General features: G+C 36.3%; 1 protein-coding gene across 4 annotated transcripts in view; it reads right to left on the reverse strand.

Annotated features, from left to right (window-relative positions):
* LOC139138409 (calponin-3-like) overlaps nt 1-23,091 on the reverse strand; it is a 43,288-nt gene that overhangs the window by 258 nt on the left and 19,939 nt on the right. For all 4 annotated transcript variants that reach the window (XM_070706780.1, XM_070706778.1, XM_070706776.1 and 1 more), the window contains exons 2-6: nt 15,080-15,219; nt 7,869-7,935; nt 7,081-7,185; nt 3,595-3,627; nt 1-2,089 (exon numbers count right to left, since the gene is read on the reverse strand). The exon at nt 1-2,089 is cut by the window's left edge and continues 258 nt beyond it. In XM_070706780.1, coding sequence (XP_070562881.1) covers nt 1,910-2,089; nt 3,595-3,627; nt 7,081-7,185; nt 7,869-7,935; nt 15,080-15,219 — 525 coding nt within the window. In that variant the 3' untranslated portion in view covers nt 1-1,909. The remainder of the gene's footprint in view (nt 2,090-3,594; nt 3,628-7,080; nt 7,186-7,868; nt 7,936-15,079; nt 15,220-23,091) is intronic.

Raw genomic sequence — 23,091 nt, forward strand, 5'->3', positions numbered from 1 at the left:
TGGTTTCTTTTTTAACCCAATCAAGAAACTGCTTTGTACTTTTACATGTTCTAACCAATCAAGATCTACGTATCATTGAGGGCTGGCACACATTGACAAAAGGTCATAAGCCTTATCATAAACTCTTTCAGCCAAAATGAAACAAACAGTGATATTCAAAGAGTGGATTTCAGTCTAAATTACACATAAAAACCTGACATCATAACATTATATATTTTGAAAACATACTCTTGGTAAATTCTAGATTCTGAGTGCAAGTGTTTTGATTTATTCTTCAAAAAAACATCGGTTGGTACATGCTAAACAGAGCAACGCAGGAATGCACTTTTAAGTTGCTATAGGAATGTAAACAGAGTATGCCCCAAATATGGAATGTACATGCGATAAACAGCAAACTCTGACTTAGTTACTGATTAAAATGAAATGGCAATAGCTTGTTTTGTCAACTTTGCAGCTGTACCAGTAGTTCATTGAAAGCAGGTACCACATTTATAGACATCAAGGCAGCACTTTAGTGAAAAGAGGGAATGAAAAACACTAGACATTGGCACAAATGAAAACAGCCTTTAAATCTTCGTAATTGAATCACTTCACCGTTAAAATCTCATTCATTAAATTCATGGAAATGTGATATTCAGCATTTACAGACTTTGTTTGAAGATTAACTTTTCAATGACTGTGACCCCTCACATGGAACACGTGAAAAGTATTGTTCATATTTAGATGGATAAAGTCTGATAGTTTCACCAATACAGGGCAAACATATGAAAACACATGGTCTGTTAGCTACCCTCTCTATCATATAAAATTGCAGGAATTATAGAAACATAGAGATAAGTTTTCAAGCAGATGATGGCAATCTGTTGTAATAGAATGGTACCTGGGCACAGGTCAAGGAGGGTCATGACCTTTGACATGTAATAGAGCCTGCTATTGGTGGATTTTGCCCAGTGTAGATAAGCCAAGGTGAATGAGATTTTGTGGAGGCACTCTGACTGTAGACAGGGGGACTTATAAAACCAGAACAGACAACAACTGTTGTGTAATTTCTTCCACTCAGTTCTAGTATCATACCGGTTACATAACCACTAATCTAAAGGATACAAAACTGTCTGTAGATGTAGTCACAATTTAATTGTGATGAAAGGTGTTGATATTGAACGTACCGAAAGTTTTGAGGGACATAAACAAACATTAAATGTTACAGGTGCTTAAAAATCCTGCATAAGTCCCATTTTACAGGTAAAAGATGAATTTTTCATATACTGGCACAGTTACTAGATACTATCTCTATACATTAGAGAAAATGCACATTTCAAGGAGAATTATCACGACATACAACTCTTGAAACAAAAGATTTCAGTGGAAATAAAAATGTGTGATGAAAACACTGATTTCACAATGAGATTTTCTCAAAAGCATCTTTGTATTATCTTATACCATATACGACCAGAATTAGGCTCAATTTATAAATCAGAGCTCTGTCAAATGAATGAAATGCAACAGTAAACGCATGTTCAAGTTTATCATTTATTATCATAAATCCATTTCCTCACTTGCAAATGATAGAATCAACATTGTTTATTAAATTATCAGTTCCAACTCATACTGGAATGTGGCATTTTATCATATCTTTGTCTGCTGCAGATAACTTTGTTGAAATAATCCATACTGTTGAAACAACAAATCCTTCAATTAAAGTCAAAGAATAGTGTTCTTGTGCTCGCAGTAAAATAATAGCATTTTTCTTGATTTTATTATGACAAGGAAATACCATCCCATGACGAAATACAGTTTTAAACTCCTAAAAGAATGTTACACTACAGGACTTCGAATATTTATTTACTACAATGGGCCTGGTATACCAAAAGAGTGTCAGCCAGATATAAAAACATCCATGTGGAAACGTTTACATATGCCTAGAGGTGCCGTATGCGGTCATTCCGGCTTGAGTAGCACCGCCGGTGTAGCCAGCTTGTTGGGGTAATACAGCTTGTCCTGCTCGCAATGTTTCTTCGTCAAATTCTCTTACATTTCTATCAGCCACTCTGACTCCCCACTGTGGGCCAGTAAATCCATTTTTCTTGGCCTGTAATGAAGTGAAAGAGACGACACAATGGTAAATACTTTAAGGTCTAGCACAGCATATTATTTCATTACTTTTGCATTTATATACTTATATATGTAAGTATGTGTGGGTATAATATTTTATTTAAGTACATATTACATCTATACATACTCACACATAAGCGCACAAATATAGACAGAATATTTTATTGTATACTCATAATCACACAACATACAGTATACAGACTTACATGTGCACAGAGTACCGGTACATACTGAACATACAATTAGACAGAGCAGTTGTCTATGATAATTGTGATATATGAAATGTGATATTTAATGTGATAGCAAAAATAATCAACCACACTATGGATACAAAAGGGCTAATTAATTAATAGTAATCCGACGAAAACTTGAGAAATATGACTGTTTTGAATGATCCACCTTAAAATACAAAACTTCATCTTACGAGCCAAACCTTAATTTCAAGAAACTAGGAAAAATCCTAAAGTAATCTTTCATTAGTTTCTGAAGAGAAATTTTGATTTAAAATTTACATTTGAATGCTCAGAAATTTTCCAGATATAAGCTTATTACCACCACTATTGGGATCAAAAGTATGGTTCCGGATTGTGCATTCGGAAAAAAGGGGATAATGGTTATGAACGGGAACTGTTATGGCTGACATCTGGCTATCTGATTGCTTTGTACCCTCTGGGTATTTTCTACACAGTTAGAAAGGCAGATTTCTGTATTTATAAACTCTCTTTGCATAATACAAACACATGTAATGTGATAGACCAAAAGTAGTACCTAGACATTATTATGTTTTGGGTCACACCAAATCCAGAATATACACAAATTTGCTTGATCACTACATTCCTGAACCATTGTGCACATCAGTTTTCAATTCACAAACAAAACATAGGACAACATGCACGAATACATAGATACAGTGTTTTTGCTAATGTTTAGAAGTCCTAACACAATATGTCCCTTTGATACCAATCAATGCATTGGCACCTTTTGAGGAACTCTGGTAACAATTACGACTAGGTGAACTCTGGTAAAATTTACCTGGTAAGCACCTCCCACTGTTTCACTGGTAAACACTGAAACAATTTTATCACCTGCATACAGCTATAAAAAGACAAGCTCTTTTCAACAATCATACACTTCACCTCACATCAGGGAACAGACACTACATGAACAAAGGACAATTATAAACACATATTGCAAAGCCTACTTCCCAATTTTAAAATCCAACACAATGATTCTATAGTTTCTCTGAATTATATTTTAAAGAGGTCGTGTGAAAAACGTCACATGGAAAACAAACGTTACTTGAAGAATGCATGTATAGCAGGTATTGTTCATCTGCCAGATGATTGGCTGTATGAAGATTAATTGTGATGAAAGGCGACATCAAAATTGATTCTTAGAATTCTCATAATTGCTTTCAATCAGTCAGTATTAAGACTTTGTCTATGTTAAACATTACGCCTATTGGAATATATAAAATCTTACCATTGACGCTAAAGCCCAAAGGCAATCCAAAACCTGCGAAAAAAGGTAAAATTGAGAGTAATTATATTTTAATATCTTTCAAGAAATGATTGTGAGGTTTTGTGTGCCAGAAAAACATGTTTTGTGTCTAGTAAAAGTTAATGAATAATCTGCCGTGAGATCTAACAGCTTGTACGATTCAAAATTAATTTTCTTTCTGCAGCCATGCACCCAACATGATGGATTTTGTTCTCAAAGACGTGTCAGGTTAGCAGTAACTTGTTACACTGTACTTCATGAGACACTGTATTTACTCTGTGCCACACACAACATTAAATCAGCTGCCTACAATAGATTGCACATTTCTCATGGGATGGGTCGCTTTATGAGCATTAATGTTTGCCTGTCGGCGACATATAATTTTTGAAGAAAAAGCATATGCCTTCACTTCTGATAACTGTAATATTCACATCAATGATCATATCATATACCCTCCGAATCAATAAGTGTCAGCATTGAGCTGGCAGATTTAATCGTGTGAAAGCCTTCTTGAAAATGTTCTATAATATTAAGAATATTTGACCCTGTTGTAAAAATGTTTGGAAATCCTGTTTAAATTTGATAAATAATTATATATAGCATCTTGGAAACAAAAAGTCAGATCAGAAGCCTGTCTTTTATTGGAATTGCCTTCTGTGTACGTATTCTCTTACTGTGTACTGGCAATGTGAGGTTGTGGACATTTTGTAAATATTTCTGAGACTGATAACATATTGCTTAAGGTAGGAGCCTCCCTTTAAAAGGACACGAAGCTATGGCGGCGTTCACTGTGTAAGTGGACATCAAACAGGCAACACGCGAGCACATGCTCCAGAAAATGCAACTTTTAGTTTCCCCGGCAGCAAAAACGCAGAAAGACTGCCAAGCGGTCAGCGTGAAGCTGCTGCCGATCAAACTCTGTGGTTATATTCAAATTCTAACGCGCGAATGGAAGACATTTTTTTAGGAAATTCTAGCGTTGGTGGTGGGGAATCAATGAACGTTGGCGATTTGAACCGATTGTCAATCAAACATAAACTTTGTTTGCAGGATTAGCAAAAGGTGACAAAAGGTTGAGGTCAGTATGTGTAATTAATGTTACAGAAATCAAACATCGTACTGGCCAAGTGTTTGACTGGGAGGAGAACTCCACTAATGCGAGAACCTGGGATTGAAAATTGCAGCTTTAAGGTAGTATACACCCCGATAGTAAAAGACTTAAAACTTTTGCTAAAACTTTCCTCAAGGAATCTTTCAATCATTATCTTTCAAAATCAAAAATGAAAAAAATGAACCCTCAAAGTGACTGATCAGAAAAGAATTGAAAAAGTTTGAGACTGAGAGTCCAAATATTTGTCCCTGAGGTGCATTCTACCTTAAATATCATAACAGGTTTGTTCTGTTGTGGGATTGTATTTCTTGTGATTAAGTGAATGCAGAAGTTCATCAGTGATACAATACTAAACACAACTACGGTATAGGATTACGTATCCCTGCTGTTCTATTAAAAGCATACTGTCACCTGTTTTAATTTTGCCACAGTTACCATGGAAAGAGAAAATCTAACCAATCACCGATTTAAGGCGGGTGGCCGCTTTTTAAAAACAGCGCCCTCGCATGGACATTTTGAATACCAAGGAACGCCCTTTGACCATATATGGGCATATTTAGATTACAGGTGACTGTATACCTTTAAATGCACTGCAATTTGGCAATGACTGTCACTGAGATACAATTTCAAATCACCATGGAGATTGATCAGTTAAGTGTATCATGTTCACTACCAATAACACATGTTGCCTGATGTTAACTAAATAAACAACACAAAACTTTTGTTAGTATTGTGGTGAGGCTGACATATGTTTAATTTAATTTGTGCATTATGAGTTTTTTAATAGATATCCTTATCAGAATCATGCTGTCAAGTAATTGTAGCTCTCAAATTACACCAACGAGAACATATGTTTCTTAAGGTTGCACCCATAGATAAGGAAACAGTGGGAAATTAAATACTAGATAGAACAGCAGGGGTTTCCATGAGTCTAAATATTCCATTCACTGAAGGTATACACTGTGTAGCTCTTTTAGGAGCTGTTTCCAAGTAATATTCATAATTATCTACAACTTAATGAGAAAATGGTTCTAGAAATTCAACAGGGATCTTTTGTGATATTTATAGATGACAATCCTATCCCTGCAAGATGAGGTTACTCTGCATGCCTAGAGCTTGTATATAATGTTTTTGTACACTGGGTACTGGAAGACTTGCCGGCTGATTGTTTGTGCTTAACGATAGAATTTTGACTGCTCATGGCGACAATGCATGCAAAACAAAGCCCTTAATTCATTTACATTTCAACTTGCTTGATTTCAATGCCACCCACAAACAAATACTGCTTAGTTGTTTTAATTTACATGCGAGTAATTGTGCTGATGCTGTATGCAGAATTGTAAATGTCTATGATAATTGGAAATCCAATCAAATTATTGTTAAATTTAAAAATGAAAGTCAACCATGTCCAGCCTGAAATATCTGTCCTACGAGGGCACTGACACAATTACCCTGGACCAAAGATGCACCACCTTGCCTCAAGAAATGACTGGCTCTACACCCTTAGCAAAACACACATCTACATGAAGGTTTTTCAGGCCTCTTTGAGTGTCATAACATGTAATTTGGGCGGAGGGGTTAAGCAGGGGGGTTTTATTAAGGTCTTTGCAGCTTCTATGTTCAGTAACTTAATTGCTATTTACAGTGCAATACGATGACAATGAAGCTTGATCAGTCATTCTGGATGAGCAGTTTGTGCTAGGCACTGCAGACTGCACGACCCTTGGTGGTTTGTGCTGGTCAGTGTCTATGAGACTCAATCAACAGTTAGACAAAACGCCTTCTAGAAGTGACTTTTAATGTCTTCCAAGGCATTATGAACAAACATTAATTACAAAGTCTAATGGAAATTTGAGATACTGCATTAGTCATGAACGGTGTGTGTTGAAAGCCTACCACAGTGCAATGACACTGCTTGGGAGCAAATGAAATGCACGGCCTGGCTGATAACTAGCATTTCTTTTGCTCCCGTACTATGACCTGTTTAACATCAACTATTAGTCTTTAGGGATGAAGTATCGGATCTTGGGGGAGGGGGGGGGAGATTCTTGACATGCAAATATTCTTTTAATATTCACAAATTTGGGAATTTTATAGTATGTGAGCAAGTACTTTTTCCCGGTCAATATGATCTGTGAAAGCAAACTTGCAGTGCAGTACAGTAGGACGAAAAAGAAAAAGACTTAAACACATCACAATAGTGGTCATTAATTTTCACATTCTTTACAGACTCAGCATGAAACCACAGAACAACAATGTCTGATTGTTCATTGTGACACACTGACACTGAACAATGTCGAGTTATAAATAGACGCTGAACAGTTTTTAAGTATAGCACAATAGAATTGTCAACTTACGGACACCATGTTTTGTTTTTCATAAAGATCTACAGTTTGGAATAAAGACATAGACGGAACTCCGTACGCTGTGGCCGCCTGCAAAAAGCTGTTGATATTTTCCATCTGAAAGAGAAACATATGACATGAGCATTTTATTGGTGCAAACATTTTAGTGCATTGTAATCAGTGTATAAAAGTATTTTGTTGCCGACTATCCTCAGGTGGAGCAGATCTGAAGCATAAAGTCTAGTGTTGCATCGACTAGTTTTACAAATTGTTAGCTACAATAAAAATCTGCACGTCAGATCTTGATAAGGATGCAGTAAATTTCCCATACAATTTACCAGGAAGAAAAAAACACCAAGACATTCATAATATTCTAAAACCTGTATTGTGTTCGTACGGTCACTTCACATGAATAAATATGAAAATGAAAAAGAATTTCAATTGTAATACATAAAGATCAAATTTTTAAATTACAACTTAGTTTTTAGGGTTAAAGCACACTACTGACTGCATGCATGAAGATTATCATCAAAACCGTACTCTGACGGAAGAGTTCCTAATTATGCCATTTTTGTCTTCCCATAATTCACAGCGATTAAGACACGACATAAACTGTGAGTCAGCATATTTTAATGAATAAATTTTCTAATGAGCAAAAACATTTTTATGAAATCTATTTTCAAAATTGTTGCTGATTGAAACCTTTTTGGAACATTAAACAGTAGATGTGAGTTGCCTATTAAATCTAAGAAACAGGTTTGGTGGCTACAGTGCGTTCATGCTCTCTCTTTTCCAATTACCTGTTTGAAAGCCATTTTACTTTCATTGACCTTTTTCACACTTCCTGGCTGTAAAATGTTCGCCAGTCTGTAACAGAGGAAAAGCGGAACACTGTTAATGTTGTGGTGAAACATATAATTTGAATGAAACTTCTTGAATCTTTTGTTGAGTTTACAATAACATACAAACCAAGAAGTCAAAAAGCCAGAGGTGCCAACAGAATGATGTATGTACAGTGTAGCAATGGAATAGATCTATCCTACATGCATGCACGATGCTAGTAAAATATGTTGAGTGTATGTGTTCAGCTTCCATTATGTGATCTAGTTTTCGCTTGTTAATATCCATAAAAGGACACAGTCACTGCACTGGCCATGCAGTGTACATCATGTCACTCAAGACTAGACCAAGCTACGAAACGAAACATTTTATTATGACACACATTTTATTTTTGAAGAATTCCACTTAAGGTAGTAATGTGCCTCAAAAGTCAAAGACTTAAACTTTTGCACAAATTTTTCTCAAGGAATATTTCAACCATTCTCTTTAAAAATCAAGAAAAATACCGTCAATGACGCTGTACCTTCTCTAATGTGTGGCCAGGTCAGGTAATTGGTTGTTGGCATGGAGTTGTTGGTAAATAGTTGATGATGTAGGGGCATGAGGTGGGATATGGACCCAAAGAACCCAAAAGATGATTAAATACATCAATCAAAAAAATTCTAAGCTACAGTATAAACTGCCTAAAGATAGTTCAATGTGGAAAAAGTTAAACAATTCAGAAATAAGAATTAACAGTCCAAAATAGTAATGACGCTCTTCCTTACTGACCTGAGTGCATGTGAAATACACAACCTGGCATCTGTAAATTAAATGTATACCAAGTGATCATTTCCAGTCACTTTTAACTGTTTTTAATGGATTTTCCAAAGAGTCCTGTGGAAATGATGAAAAACGCTTATCTGGTCTTGTGTTTGTATAACCTCATGGCTGATAATTGTCATAGTATTGAAAAAAAATTGAAAGTGAAGAAATTACTGTTTTTAATAGGCATATTTTCCTTGAAATACATGACCGTGTAAAGAATATATGCTAAAAGTGTTTAAGAGTAAATTTCTTTTCAAAAAATAATTTAATTTGTGACCAAAGGATTTTTATTCTTTGAGTTTACAAATTCAAACATTGCAATTTGTTCAATCATCTTGTGCAGTGCAAAATTTATAAAATGACTGAAAAACAAAATAAATTGGCAGAATTACAGTCTTTGTGATGTAAAATTATGGGTTGACATCACGATAACTGTTAATCTGTTTGAAGTACTAATATACTATAATTTAAAAAAGAAAAATTCATGCAGAAACGGTAAAATATATTGTCAGCAATGTAGTGTTAATTTTGACTTTACATCAAAATATGCCTTTGCTGGATACCAAATATATAGGCGAAATATCAGCCATGTTCAGCAAAATCCACACGACAGCATTGATCCTTTTCTAATTTGATTTGATTTGCTTATGTTATCCTTGTATGACAGTCAGTACAATATGGAACTTGAACACAACACAGTGAATAAGTATGCTGTAAATGAAATGGTGTGGCTGCATCCACATGCAGCAATAGGAGTGCCTTTGTCTCTCACCCCTCATTTCCAACCTGTCCCATCCCTGAAAAATAGTTTGGTCTTATATTTATAATGTTAATAATTTCTGTATTTGTTAAAATGTGCGCATCTCAAAAACTTTTGATCAAAACATTTTCATTGTTTTTTATAGCTGACCAATCAGTTAACCTGTTTATTTTGAATATTTGCGCATTTTTCCTCAGTATTTGACATTTTCTGAATACCTTCTTGTCATTTTCTGAAAGTTTAAATGCTCCATTGTGTGGTCAAGCTTTCCACAAGCATCAAATGTGGTACTAAATGTGGTACTTCATATAGGAAGGTCTGCCTCTAGAGGGCGGGCATCATGAACACTCCTGTGTTTGTTGGTTAATTCCTCCACGTAAACTTCTGATTGTACTGTAACATTGAACATGGCCGACGTCCGATTTTCCTGTCTAAAACTTTCACTCATTTTCGTTCATATGACTCTGAAACTCCAGGAAACGATTGGGAAGAAAGGGTTATCTTGAAATATTGAGGTACTCGCCGATATTTTGCAAAATTAAATGAGAAAAAATGCAAGGAAAATGCCGACAGGCTTACACAATGACAGTTTTCAGACTCGGAGGCATATGATCATCTCTGCAGATTATGCAACAGGCCCAGATCACGTGAGCCATGAGGGGATATCTACGCAACTCAGTACCAAACACTAGCGCTCACAGAGTGAGCAAGCATAAAGTGAGTACCCCTAACGTCAGCTCAGTAGTCTGTAATAGATTGTAGTCAACTAAAGAAACCTTGGAGAAAGGCTTAACACTGTGGCTATGCCGCTAAGTCCCTTTTGATTTTTGTCATAGCTCAAAATCGTTCTCCCACACCTCAACCTAAGCCATGAACACCCCCACCAGTTTATGATATGACCCATCACAATGGCATGACGTCAACGGATCTTGACAGACGGAAGTCTTGACAGACGGAAGTTCTTGACAGCAGCATATTGGTTTTCAACTCTAATACCTTCTCTGTCTATAAATAGACACGAGAAGGTAATAAAAATTGGGGGTCATGTGAAAATTTTGGTAGTAGAGAAACAAATCATCCAAGATTTACTGACATTTGAAATTCAAAATGGCCGCCATCCCTGTGTTAACTGTACGGAAAAAAATAAAATTTTCGATTTTTGAAAATCTAAGATGGTGAAGTTTTCTACACCAAGAGCTTTAAAATGCCCAACAAGTGACAGATCAGAAAAAATTGTAAACGCTTGAGAGTCCGAATATCTGTCCCCGGGGCGCATTTCACCTTAAAGGTTGAATAATTTCTGCTCTTCCCTTTTCCTTTTTCAAAAGCCTGCCACAGTGCCGACACAACATACTAAAGGAAAGGGGAAGTGTCATATAAAGTTTCCTGAACAAAAGTCACAATATCATAAGTGAGGATATTCTTAGCAGACTCTCATGAAATAGGAGGCTGGTGTGACAGACAGGAAGCTCTTATCAAGGCGTTGTCACAGAGTACATCTGGCCATCTTTGGCAAGAGGAAGATTATGAACTGGAGTGGCACCAACTTCCTGCTAGTGGGTTCTATAAATCATGCATGAACACACAATATTTAGCTCTGACATATTATTTTTGACATTCTTCCACCTATGATTTTATCATCATACTTCAGAGTAGGAAGTAACTGCTTAGAACAGGTCAATTGTTGGCCAAGCAGGACAAATTTTTACAGTTACCTGCCTAATGTGTGAATAGAAATAATTTCAAATTTTGGTTTCTTGATGTCTCATTGTTACTTTCAATTAATTTCAAACACAGTTTTATTTGTCTAACAATTGAGACAATATTTCAGACTGATATAAAATTTATCAAATAGTGACAATGATACCCTGATGATTGTCACCAAACAAGTAATTAAAATAATGAAAATATTATCAGAAATGACGTGGCTGAGTGGCGATAAATTTGAACGCAATCATTCTAATGGATTACAAGGGAGACATTCCAATTTTGAAATAATATTGGTTTAATTTCCAGTGAAAATTATTAACAGAACGGAATTAAGACTTTGAGCGCTGTAATTATTCCGCCTCCAAAGAAAAATCTTAGTGTAACATTTTACCAATTTTTATGAATTTTTCTGTGATGTTGTTGATAATTTTGGACCAAGTGGCCATAATTTATTATTGGCGACAGTTTTTCATCACAATTTTTGGGAAAAACCTGAAAAAATTGCATGGTTCTGAAGTAAAAATTTTCTGCATGATATTTTATAAAAGTGACAAAAATTGACTTTGGTTTTCAAAGGGTTAAATTCTTGAGATTTATTACATAAATTCATTTTCTGCAGAGCAATAATGGATGGACCTTGACATGCGATGACCTCAAAAGTAGTTTAACCCGGCCACACCCTGATCACCTGACTGATGACCTCATTTCTACTGCCTGCCTGGCCACATCATTTCTTCAGACAAATATAGTGTGATTAATTTTACTACCCCAGACAACACTGCTCAATGATTAAGATCTACTTGGCGTTTCCCTTGCAGATCTGACAAAAGAAAACAGCACATCTATGACAAATTTTGAGGCTCCAAGTTCTGCATATTTCTTGAATGGAATTTATGAGGGATATAAATCATGATAATGCTGAGAGAACACTAAGACTTCAATATAATCTTATAAATTTTTAAGTGGAAAAATACTCTGAAACAATTTCACAAATTCAAACCAAGAAATGGAACAAATTTTATGCAGACATTGATTTTTTATGTCTGTCATATTCTGGGACATGTATGTTTACGTCTATTGGGGAAATTGATAGAATATCAGATGCACGCTGGCATAATTTCCGGTGTATCAAACAAATATTGACTGAAACAGTGTTGCTGCTGTTACCTAGAATTGTACAGCCTGACAATAACAATTTCCTTTGTATTTATGAAAATAGGAAATACAATGTAAAATAATGTAATTGTTAGATTTCTGTGTTTAACTTGTGGCGATTGCTCCTTTGATGAATTATATAGTTAGTCGATCCACAGTAGGACATCTATAAGACAGCTAAATTCTCTTAACTGTGGAAAATAGTATTTTCCTAAATTGCTTAGTATTTCTCTTATATATAAACTGCTGAGGGTATGTTTTGATCTTTATAAATAGATAGTTTAAATTTTATATTACGTGACTTTGCAACTGATATGCACGGTGAAATTGTTCTCTGCCTATTGTACAGATATTAAGACTATTAGACAAAAGGCACAAAATGCCATGCTATTTCATTATACCTGGGTAAATAGCTTAAAACACAGTCCCTACAGAGGGACAGTGCTTTCAGAATAGACAGACAATAAATTCACTGAGTAGCAGACGACATGCATGACTAAGCTGAACAGTGGCACAGTGTCATCAACCACCTGCAGACTATATGTCCCTGCATGATTGGTTTAAACCTCCAGCACTGTATCCACTGGCTTTAATTCATTTTGTGTCATTTGCCATACAGTGTGTTAACGCCTGTGGGATTTGCAGCCACACAATTGAAAGATTGTAATGCTGTGCATATAGTGGACAATGGTGTGCTTTCTGGGACATACTGGGAATGAATTTAAACCAGCATCTATTTGGGTCAGATGCCTTGCAGGGCTTGTGTAAGAGTGGCTATATGACCCGTCTGCAAGATTTGGTTAGACACAACAATAAACAATCAAGACTAAACAAGGTAAACAATAATACATTAGACGGCTGTGACTTAACACAGTGTGTTTGCTTCCAAGCTTACAATACCATTGATATCTCAAGATCTGCAACATTCTAAATTGTGAACAATGTTCATAAAAATTGACAATCACCATGGCAGTTAAGACTATCTAGTAATTACTTTAACAAATAAGTGTCAAAGACGGTAACAAATCATTCTAAATAACTGTGGAATTTAATACAGTTAAATTCTAGTAACAGTCAGATGAAAACTAAAACTGACGTTCATTTAATACAGCCATCCAGAGTAAAGTGACTTTAATATTCATCTATGAATGCATTGAATGTCTGGAGGCAATGATAAATCTGCATGTTATTTACATAGGCTTTCAGCTTTGACACGAACTATACCTGTCTTGAAATACACAGGAATAAGAAATGATTTATGCACTTATTTAAACAGTAATTGAAATAAACCCAATACATGATATCCTCTGCCATGAACACAATAACTCTTGTTTAGCTGGGACAACAGATCAAATTCTCAGCATGATAAGATCCTAATCTGATTTCCAAAATCAGATTTTATCGATACTGAAGATGATGCTTGAATTAAACCAGGTGTCTAAACAGTTATAATGGTGACTGTACCTGAAACTTCCTTTCATGAAAGTAATTATAATATTCATACATATGAATGAAATTCTATGGTATTGTTTTCATGCTTTGCAAGCAGAATTATAGTTAGAGGCCCAATAGCTATGACTGATGACAATTTCAGTATTTTTGTTACACCCATCAAATGCAGTTTTGTAGTCTACCCTACTTCTTGAAGCAACTGAAATACCCAGTATTTGGCTTGCTAATTGAATGTATGTGTGTCACAGTGCCCAGTTGACAACTGTATCCTTTTCATGTTGAACTTCCCTAGGATAGCATTAATTTATGACAGGGATATAAGGTAAGTATATCACATAAGGTAAGTAGTCTGTCAAGAGTCAAACTTCAAAATATCACACCACACAAGGGACTAGCAATGCAGTCAGCCTGTTACCCATAATGCAACACTTTTACAGGCTGGCATGGTTCTGACATTTAATACTGTAAACGTGTCAATGGGAACAAACAAGTTCAAGTCTTCAAGTGCCATTACCATGATGTCCAAATACACAAAGGCTTGTCCTTGCATGGCACCGTAGTACTCAAATCTTCATTTGTTCAAACATACCACACTTCAAGTGGTAGAAACACAACATTTCTCTGCAACTTGTATTTATATATTAGCAGAATGAAAAATACTGGTACTTAAAAGGAAAAACAAGCTGAGTTCAAGATTGTGAATCTCCAATTCATCTCAACTATCAGTAGTTGCTTGAACTTTAAAGGGGCAATAGCTTGTTAATTATTCTGGGTGTACAGCAAGAACAGAAGAACAATGATATAAATACATCAAAAGTTATATGGAGTTTAACCCTTTCACCACCATGGTTTGTCCCAAACCCATTGTTATCAATGGTGATTGTGGACCTGTTTATAGGAATTGGGGGTGAACAGGTTAAGTCATATTCAGTCAGGATTCCCTTGAAATACATTGCTAGGCAAGTGAACACAAATTATAATTTTCATAAGGTGTTCAGTTGTCAGTCTGTATATTTTTTCAAAATACAGTACTTCATCCAGGATGGCATCAAAAGGGGGGTTTCCCCCTTTACCAGAAAATTTAGGGGGGATTTCACCAGTTCATGTGTTTTACTTTCATCTCTAAGGTGCGACTGGCACTATTTCATGGGGGCTGGTTCCCCCCCCCCCCCTGACAAATTACTAGGGGGTGCCAACAAGTCAACAGAGGGGGAATCCCCATCTCCCTGTCTAGATGAAACACTAAAATTGTATCAAGAATATGTTAAAAACACTGTGTTTTCTTACCGGCAAAGTTCAATACCATCTTTAAGTGATTTATGGAAATGATCTTCGCCAAGTTCTTGTTCTGCGAGTGGGTGACCTGTACATGCTTCAATCCACTGACGGGCTTCCCTTTCCCTTTCTATATCATATTTAGCTCTTTGCTGAAATGAAAGAAAAACGACGTTGATTTTTTTTTTATCACCTGGATTTCCAAGAGTCTTTAAAGAACACAGCCAATAGACATGATCGTAATGTACATGGCCAGTATTCTGAATGTACTCATCTGATGCACAGAATTCATCTTTCATTTTCAGCAATGTGGATCTAGCTTGTAAGATCTTGATATAAAAAAATTATCCAAACTAAATACATGTAGTACATTGGTACAGGGAATTTTCTGCATCTCCCTACATAAACATCACTCAAATTTTCCTTAGAATCACATGAAATGGTCACATTTGTAATACAAGTGCCATTGCTACAGAAATCATCCAATTTCATGAACTGGCTTTTTTATTTGTCCTTACATGTAACAGAAGTATAAAAAACTACAATAAAAAATATGACTGAAAAAATTAATTTAATGAAATTAATTGCTGATTTACATTATCATCATTTTCATTATTACTATTATCAGTATCAGTACTGATGTACATATGTATAACCACGGTCCCTCCACAACTATGGCATTGGTGTATGGTGGGGGACTATGGTATAACCAACCATCTGCTGATTGTAACAGCTTGACTCATGATGCAGTCAATTCATAATCAGGGTGAACACATCCAGAACTGTACCACCTCAGGTTTCCATGATTTTGGTCACCACTGGGGTCAGTGAAATATACAATTCTATCTGTACTTAGCCCCTCTGATGTGACATGCGTAGATATCTGATGCAAATTTGTTAATTGTATGACTGTGAACTGAACTGAACTGAACAAACATCAGGTTATATGTTGGAAAACATACTCAAGGCATCACATTCTGGGTGAAATTCTTGAATTATGACCATCAACAATCCACTCTGCTAATGCTGTTTTTGTGTAATTATTCTGTATTTTGCTGGCAATGCGCTATACATCTCAAACATTTTCTGTAAATTTGAACATAAAAAGTTTATTTTTTATATATATGTGCATCTTTTTGATCTGTGAGTATGTCTGTTACACAATGTTCATGACCCCTCCACATCTACAGTGCAGTACGTGGTTCTTTTTACAATGTGTGGGAACTGGGAGAATGCAAATTTTGCTTGATTCAGTTATCATTGTTGGCTTATGTCAGATCTCAGTGTTCCATACAATCAAAATTGTGGAAACATAACAATGGAAATATCAGGATGCATACAGTAATGACCTAAATCACGGAAATAGGCTAGCCAATCACATTGATCAATCCATCTCCTGTTTCAATTGCCTTAATAAAAAACTGCAACTCATATGTTATATAAATCACACAAGGCTTACACATAGCAAAACATGCAGTGACCTTTTGACAGAACGCAATACATAATCTATGATTAAACTGGCAATTTCTGCTAAAAAAGCTGTCCAACTTTGTCCCTTGACATCCAGAACATGTTTGTCTCACAGTATTTTAATTATCTACAGGTAGAATTTGAATGTTTGAATGTCTGTCTATATGAAATAGTTGTGTCAACTATGTTTATTTTTAAACACTGTTATGAAAAAATAACAACATCACTGTGCACTATTGGGTGTAACCCTCCTTAGTTGGCAGATTTCAAAAATGGAACAGCTTGTTAAATCCTGTGGGCTATGGTATCATATATTGAGGCTATAGTATTAAATTATTTAAGGACTTATGGTGGAACTATGTAAATACACCAAAACAAACACAACAAATCAGGTTTAGTTTCTAGCTTTATGGTACCATACTTTTATTGTTTATTCAAGTGTATTCATGTGTTTATTTGTTCCAAACAATTTAATATACAGAACAAGATCTACATTTATTTCTTTACCTCGAGTAACAAGCCAATTATTGTGTCCAGGCTTGGAACAAGCTATCCCTTAATTGGGAATTTTCTATTATCCATGAACATTTATAATTTATACAATTCATCACCCTAATTATTCCATCACATTCAAGGGCAAACTCTAATTACCCATCCATTTCACTTCTCCGTACCCATTGTTAAATCACGCAAAGCATTTGTGGTCATAAATACATACCTTTCCATTCAGTATGAAAATTCTTGAAAAAAAATTGCTTACAATGTGGCAAATGTTGTAATTTTACCCTTTCAATCTTCTTCTCAACAGTTCACACTTTCTAAATATATTTATTGACAGCACAAGTAAGCACAATTTTCAATATTTAAGCTTGCAAACTCATTATCTTCAACAACTTCCATTTGATTTTTCATCTCTGTTTTATGCCCACCAACACTATGTATATTTATCAAACTTACACAACTTATTACAAGCTTTTTTAAACAGTTCAAAGGTTTTGAGATGTCATGGGGTCAATAAGCCTTTCACAAAATTCCAAGAAAGTACTTTTTAAGGTAACGTAGTACGCACCATAGAGCTATGGAACAGATATTCAGACTCTCAAACTTTTATAATACCTTTTTGGTCTACAACTTGTGGGGGACTCATTTTGGAGCTCATCGAACATCAAGTAAATAAAGTTTTCACTGGCTTATTTTTGTGAAAATCAAAAATGTTTATTTTTTCTTATACAGTTACCATACTGATGGCTGCCATTTTGAATTTCAAATGATGGTAAATATCAGATAATTTGTTTCTCTAGTATCAAATTTTGCACAGTGACCCCTGATTTTTATTCCCAATTTCACAGGGGAATGGTTTAAGACTCCTTGAGGAAAGTTCGAGCAAAAGTTTAAGTCTTTCTATTCTGAGGCACGAACTACCTTAACTAGAAAAGTTGCAACTTGGGTTTCTGTAACACAATAGGTGAGAAAACATGACACTTCCTAGTATAGTAGGTCCTTGTTGCCCTCCATTCTAGCTTTCTGTAACTCATCAGAATCGATACATGACCTTACCATACCAGCTCATTTAGCAGTAATTGCTCTCTTTTCTAACTTTCTGCAACATAATAAAACTAATAACATGACCTCACTGGACCGCGTTTCTTCAACAACACAGGCCCCTTCTAGTGTTCTGTAACAGAATCAATAAGACGACCCTACTATTTATTGCCAGGTCCTTTAGCTGTAACAACTCTTCTTTCAAACTTTCACGTTAGAGATGTACTGGTATCTTCTCATTCTTATTTCATGTGAAACAACTTTGAATAAAAAATATTCGAATGTGATATGTGATTGTACACCGACAAGTGACTGTTAGGTGTAACCTTGCAGGCAAAACATCCAAGTATAGTGGCCATTAAATTCATTCACTGTCCGCTTTGAAAGTACCAATTTCAGCTTTACTGAATGCACAGTATCAAAGAGATGCATTGAACAAAGGTATGCTGGTTCATCAGACAGCAACATTCATCAAGCCCGCGGTATATATCAGTGAGCTAGAGTAAAAACTTTTGAATCGGCCATTCAAACACAATCACCGACAGTGATTAACAAAGGCTATTTTTTCCTTTCCTTTTTTCAAGTTGTGAGCTGGACATCTTGAATGAGGCATCCAAAGCATTCCATTGCAAGTAGCGGGGTCCTAGTCTGAAAGATATTCAGATTCAGGCTGTCAACCATGAGTTAGAAATAAGCTTTGGGAAATCTGTTGAACTGATTGCAAATTGTTACGTGCAGAGAAAACGAACAAAAGGGTGAACTCAGCAGTTAACGTTTAAACAAAATTTATTACGAAAAAAAACTAATTGCTAAGTCAGGGATAGAGTACAAGCTTTAAAAGTGTACAGACTACTTATCTCAGCTGGGACGGCAAAGCTCCAGTCTCAGAGTTGTAACAGTCAGTTGGATGAATGAACAGTCCTTCGGCTTGCAGGCTTGTAGTTGCACAAAGTCCAAAGTATAAATCCAGCGTTGGCAGTGAAGGTCTTGAAAAGTCTTGAGAATGACTACTGCTGGAGTTTAGTAACACACAAGAGACACGATCCCAAAAGTCTGACTGGAAGCTGTGCACGTCCCTTTTATAAAGGCATATAAGAACAATCTAGAACTTTTATTGACATGCTAATTACTGTTCTAAAATTATCTCCCTTACACAACTAATCAACTTTCCAGAACATTCCAAACATGACTAATTGAATTCAAGGTTGTGAGGTCATCAAGGGCAGTGACCTTGAGAATGTTCTAGACTAATTGAACTCAGGTCATGATGAGTGTGGGGGAAATGACCTACATAACACACCCCCTCTTCAAAAAAGAAAATTTTTCAATGAAAAATCTTTCTTTTACAAATGTAATCTTAAAAGTGTGAACAACAATAAGCTCTAAATACGAGAGAGACAGTCTGCAATTAAATTGTCTCTGCCTTTGATATGTCTAATATCAAGATTAAACTCCTGTAACATTAAACTCCATCTTATCAATCTCTGATTTTTGCCTTTAAATTTCTGCAGAAAAACAAGAGGGTTGTGATCAATATAAACCACTATTGGCTGATTTGAAGAAGTAACATAAACTTCAAAATGCTGTAAAGCTAATATCAAAGATAAACACTCTTTTTCAATTGTAGAGTAGTTTCTCTGGGATTTGTTAAATTTGCGTGAAAAATAGCAAACAGGATGATCTACACCATGACTATCCTCTTGCAATAAAACAGCACCAGCAGCCGTATCACTAGCATCTACAGCTAATTTGAATGGCAAAGTGAAATCTGGTGCAGACAACACTGGGGCACTTTGCAGTATGGCTTTAAGTGTATCAAATGCCTGTTGGCATTGCTCTGACCAAACAAACTTTACTTTCTTTTTAAGTAAGTTAGTCAAAGGCTCAGTAATTGTGGAGAAATTTGGACAGAATTTTCTGTAGTAACCAGCCATACCGAGAAAGGCATCAGTTGTCGTTTGCAGTTTGGTATGGGAAAACTTGAAATGGCACTGATTTTGGCATCAACAGGTTTTACCTCACCCTGTCCTACAGTATGTCCGAGGTAAGTTACCCTCGCCCAACCAAACTCAGATTTGGCAAGGTTGACAGTCAACATTGCTTTGCTCAGTCTCTCAAAGAACTTCCGCATGAGCTTGATGTGTTCCTCCCAGGTGTCACTATACAGGACGACGTCGTCAACGTAAGCTGCACACCGTCTAGCCCGGATATGACGTCGTTGATCATCCGTTGGAACGTTGCCGGAGAGTTCTTCATTCCGAATGGCATCACCTTGTACTGGAACAATCCGTCTGGTGTAACAAAGGCGGATATTTCACGAGCACGATCCGTCAGAGGGACTTGCCAAAATCCCTTCAGTAGGTCAAATTTCGTCACATACTTGGCTTTTCCCACTCGGTCGATGCAGTCATCAATCCTCGGGATTGGGAAAGTGTCTGTCTTTGTTAAAGTGTTGACCTTCCTAAAGTCCGTGCACATACGATAACTGTGATCTGATTTGGGAACAAGTATGCACGGCGAACTCCAGTTACTTTTACTGGGTTCAATAAAGTCATTGTCCAGCAGGTATTTGACTTCTTCCTGGAGATATTTTGCTTTTGTTGGATTCAGTCTGTATGGATGTTGTTTTACAGGCTTACTGTCCCCAACATCAACGTCGTGATAGATGACGTTTGTCCTCGTTGGAACATCTTGAAACAGGTGTTTATATTCATGGAGCAGTTCTTTCACCTGTTGTTGTTGTTCTGGCTGGAGGTGTGCCAACTTTGTAGACTCCAGCTTCTCCAGGATTTCTGAGTTCTGAAGCTTGACCGAGCCCAGCTTTGAGTTTAGAGTATTTTCACTCAAGTCAGTTTCAGTATCACTATCTTCATAATGGTTTGAACTGACTGCACTGACAGGCTGAGTTATAGTAGGATTATCCCTATCCAAATATGGCTTAAGCATATTTATGTGACATAGCTGTTTTTGTTTTCGCCTGTCAGGTGTTATTATGATGTAATTTAAATCACTCAATTTCTTATCAATTAGATATGGCCCAAAGTAACGAGCATGGAGTGGTTTTCCAGGAATTGGAAGTAGAACAAGAACCTTTTGACCTGGTTCAAACTTCCGTTTTGAGGTGCTTTTATCATATTTGGTTTTCATTGACTGCTGAGATGACTCAAGATTTTCTCTGGCTAATTCACATGCTTTAGAGAGTTTTGTACGAAAATCTGAGACATATTGCCAAAATATTCAGACAATCATCATCGTCTGATAGGAATTTCTCTTTAACGAGCTTAAGTGGGCCACGGACTGTATGTCCAAATACAAGCTCAAATGGGCTAAAACCAAGAGACTCCTGAATTGACTCTCTAACAGCAAAGAGCAAAAAATGAATTCCTTCATCCCACTGTTTCTCTGTGTCAAAACAGTAGGTCCTAATCATGTTTTTCAAAGTTTGATGAAATCGCTCAAGAGCACCCTGACTTTCTGGATGATAGGCGGATGACCTATACTGTTTAATGCCTAGCTGATCCATTACTTGTTGAAAAATACCAGACATAAAGTTGGAGCCTTGATCGGATTGGACACATTTAGGGAGGCCAAATAAAGTGAAAAATTTGACTAAAGCTCTCACTATAGTCTTTGTCTTTATGTTTCTCAGTGGTATGGCTTCTGGGAACCGAGTTGATGTACACATAATTGTCAACATGTACTCATTTCCTGATCTTGTTTTTGGTAGGGGCCCAACACAGTCTATTAGAATCCTACTAAATGGTTCTTGAAATGCAGGAATTGGCTGTAAAGGGGCCTTTGGAATGGTCTGATTTGGCTTTCCTACCATTTGACATGTGTGACAAGTTTTACAGAAATGTGCTACATCCTGCCTGAGATTAGGCCAATAAAAGTGACTGAGAATTTTATGATAAGTTTTCCTTACTCCCAAATGACCAGCCCAGGGCGTTTCATGGGCCAGGCGCAATATTTCAGCATGGTAGGGCTTTGGAACCACAATTTGATGTTTTATAGCCCAATCGTCATCAACCAAAACATCTGGAGGTCTCCATTTACGCATGAGAATACCAGACTTTGTATAATAGGAAACAGAGCTATCTGAAGTTTTACCTTCATCATCTACCCTGTCAAACAAAGACAAAATATCTGGGTCTTTGTGTTGTTCTGCAATGAGATTTGATCTAGAAAATGTCTGACTTTGGTCAGCAGAAGTTTTACTGGAAGTTTCAAATCCACGAGGATAACGGAATGATCCGTGTCAAACACCTGACTGAGAAAGGTGTCTTTAAGTCAACATCTGTGACATTATTTTGAGAGTATTTTGATTCTCGGAAGTTTTTCTTTGACATGGCTCGAGTAATGGCACATGAAGGAAATAAATCGGGTATCTCTTGTTCAATTGGCTCTGGATCCTGATCTAAAGTAGGATTATCAGTCACAAGTGGATTAGTAATGACCTTGTCCCCAGCAAGGTCGTTTCCAAGAAGAAGGTGAATCCCTTCAAAAGGCAAAAAAGGCCTAATACCTAAAGCCACAGGTCCAGAAACAAAGTCCGAAGACAAATAGACATTATGGAGAGGAACAGGAATGTAGTCATTACAATCTACCCCCTTAATAAGAACTTTAGAACCTGAAAATGACTTTTCAGAAAACGGCAGGGTATCTGCCAACAAAAGAGACTGGGAAGCCCCGGTATCTCTTAAAATTTTGACAGGGGTAGCGGAAGAGAAATCACTAGAAAGTGATATAAAACCATTATGAATAAATGGCTCGAAAATACCCATAATGCTATCTTGAGAAGAATTGACCTTGACCTCATTAATTGGGGATGAGAGGGGTTTAACCTCAGAAAATGTGTTGCACACATTATTAGACTCTAATTGAGTTGATGAAGAAATAAAGCCGGTGGGCTTAGATCCACTTTGACCACTTTGACCTTCACGTTTTCTTTTCAATTTGAAACAATCTGACATTAAATGGCCGTCTTTCTTACAATAATTACAAGAAAGTGT

This window comes from Ptychodera flava, chromosome 8 (genome assembly GCF_041260155.1).
Source record: "Ptychodera flava strain L36383 chromosome 8, AS_Pfla_20210202, whole genome shotgun sequence".
In the NCBI taxonomy this organism is placed as follows: domain Eukaryota; kingdom Metazoa; phylum Hemichordata; class Enteropneusta; family Ptychoderidae; genus Ptychodera; species Ptychodera flava.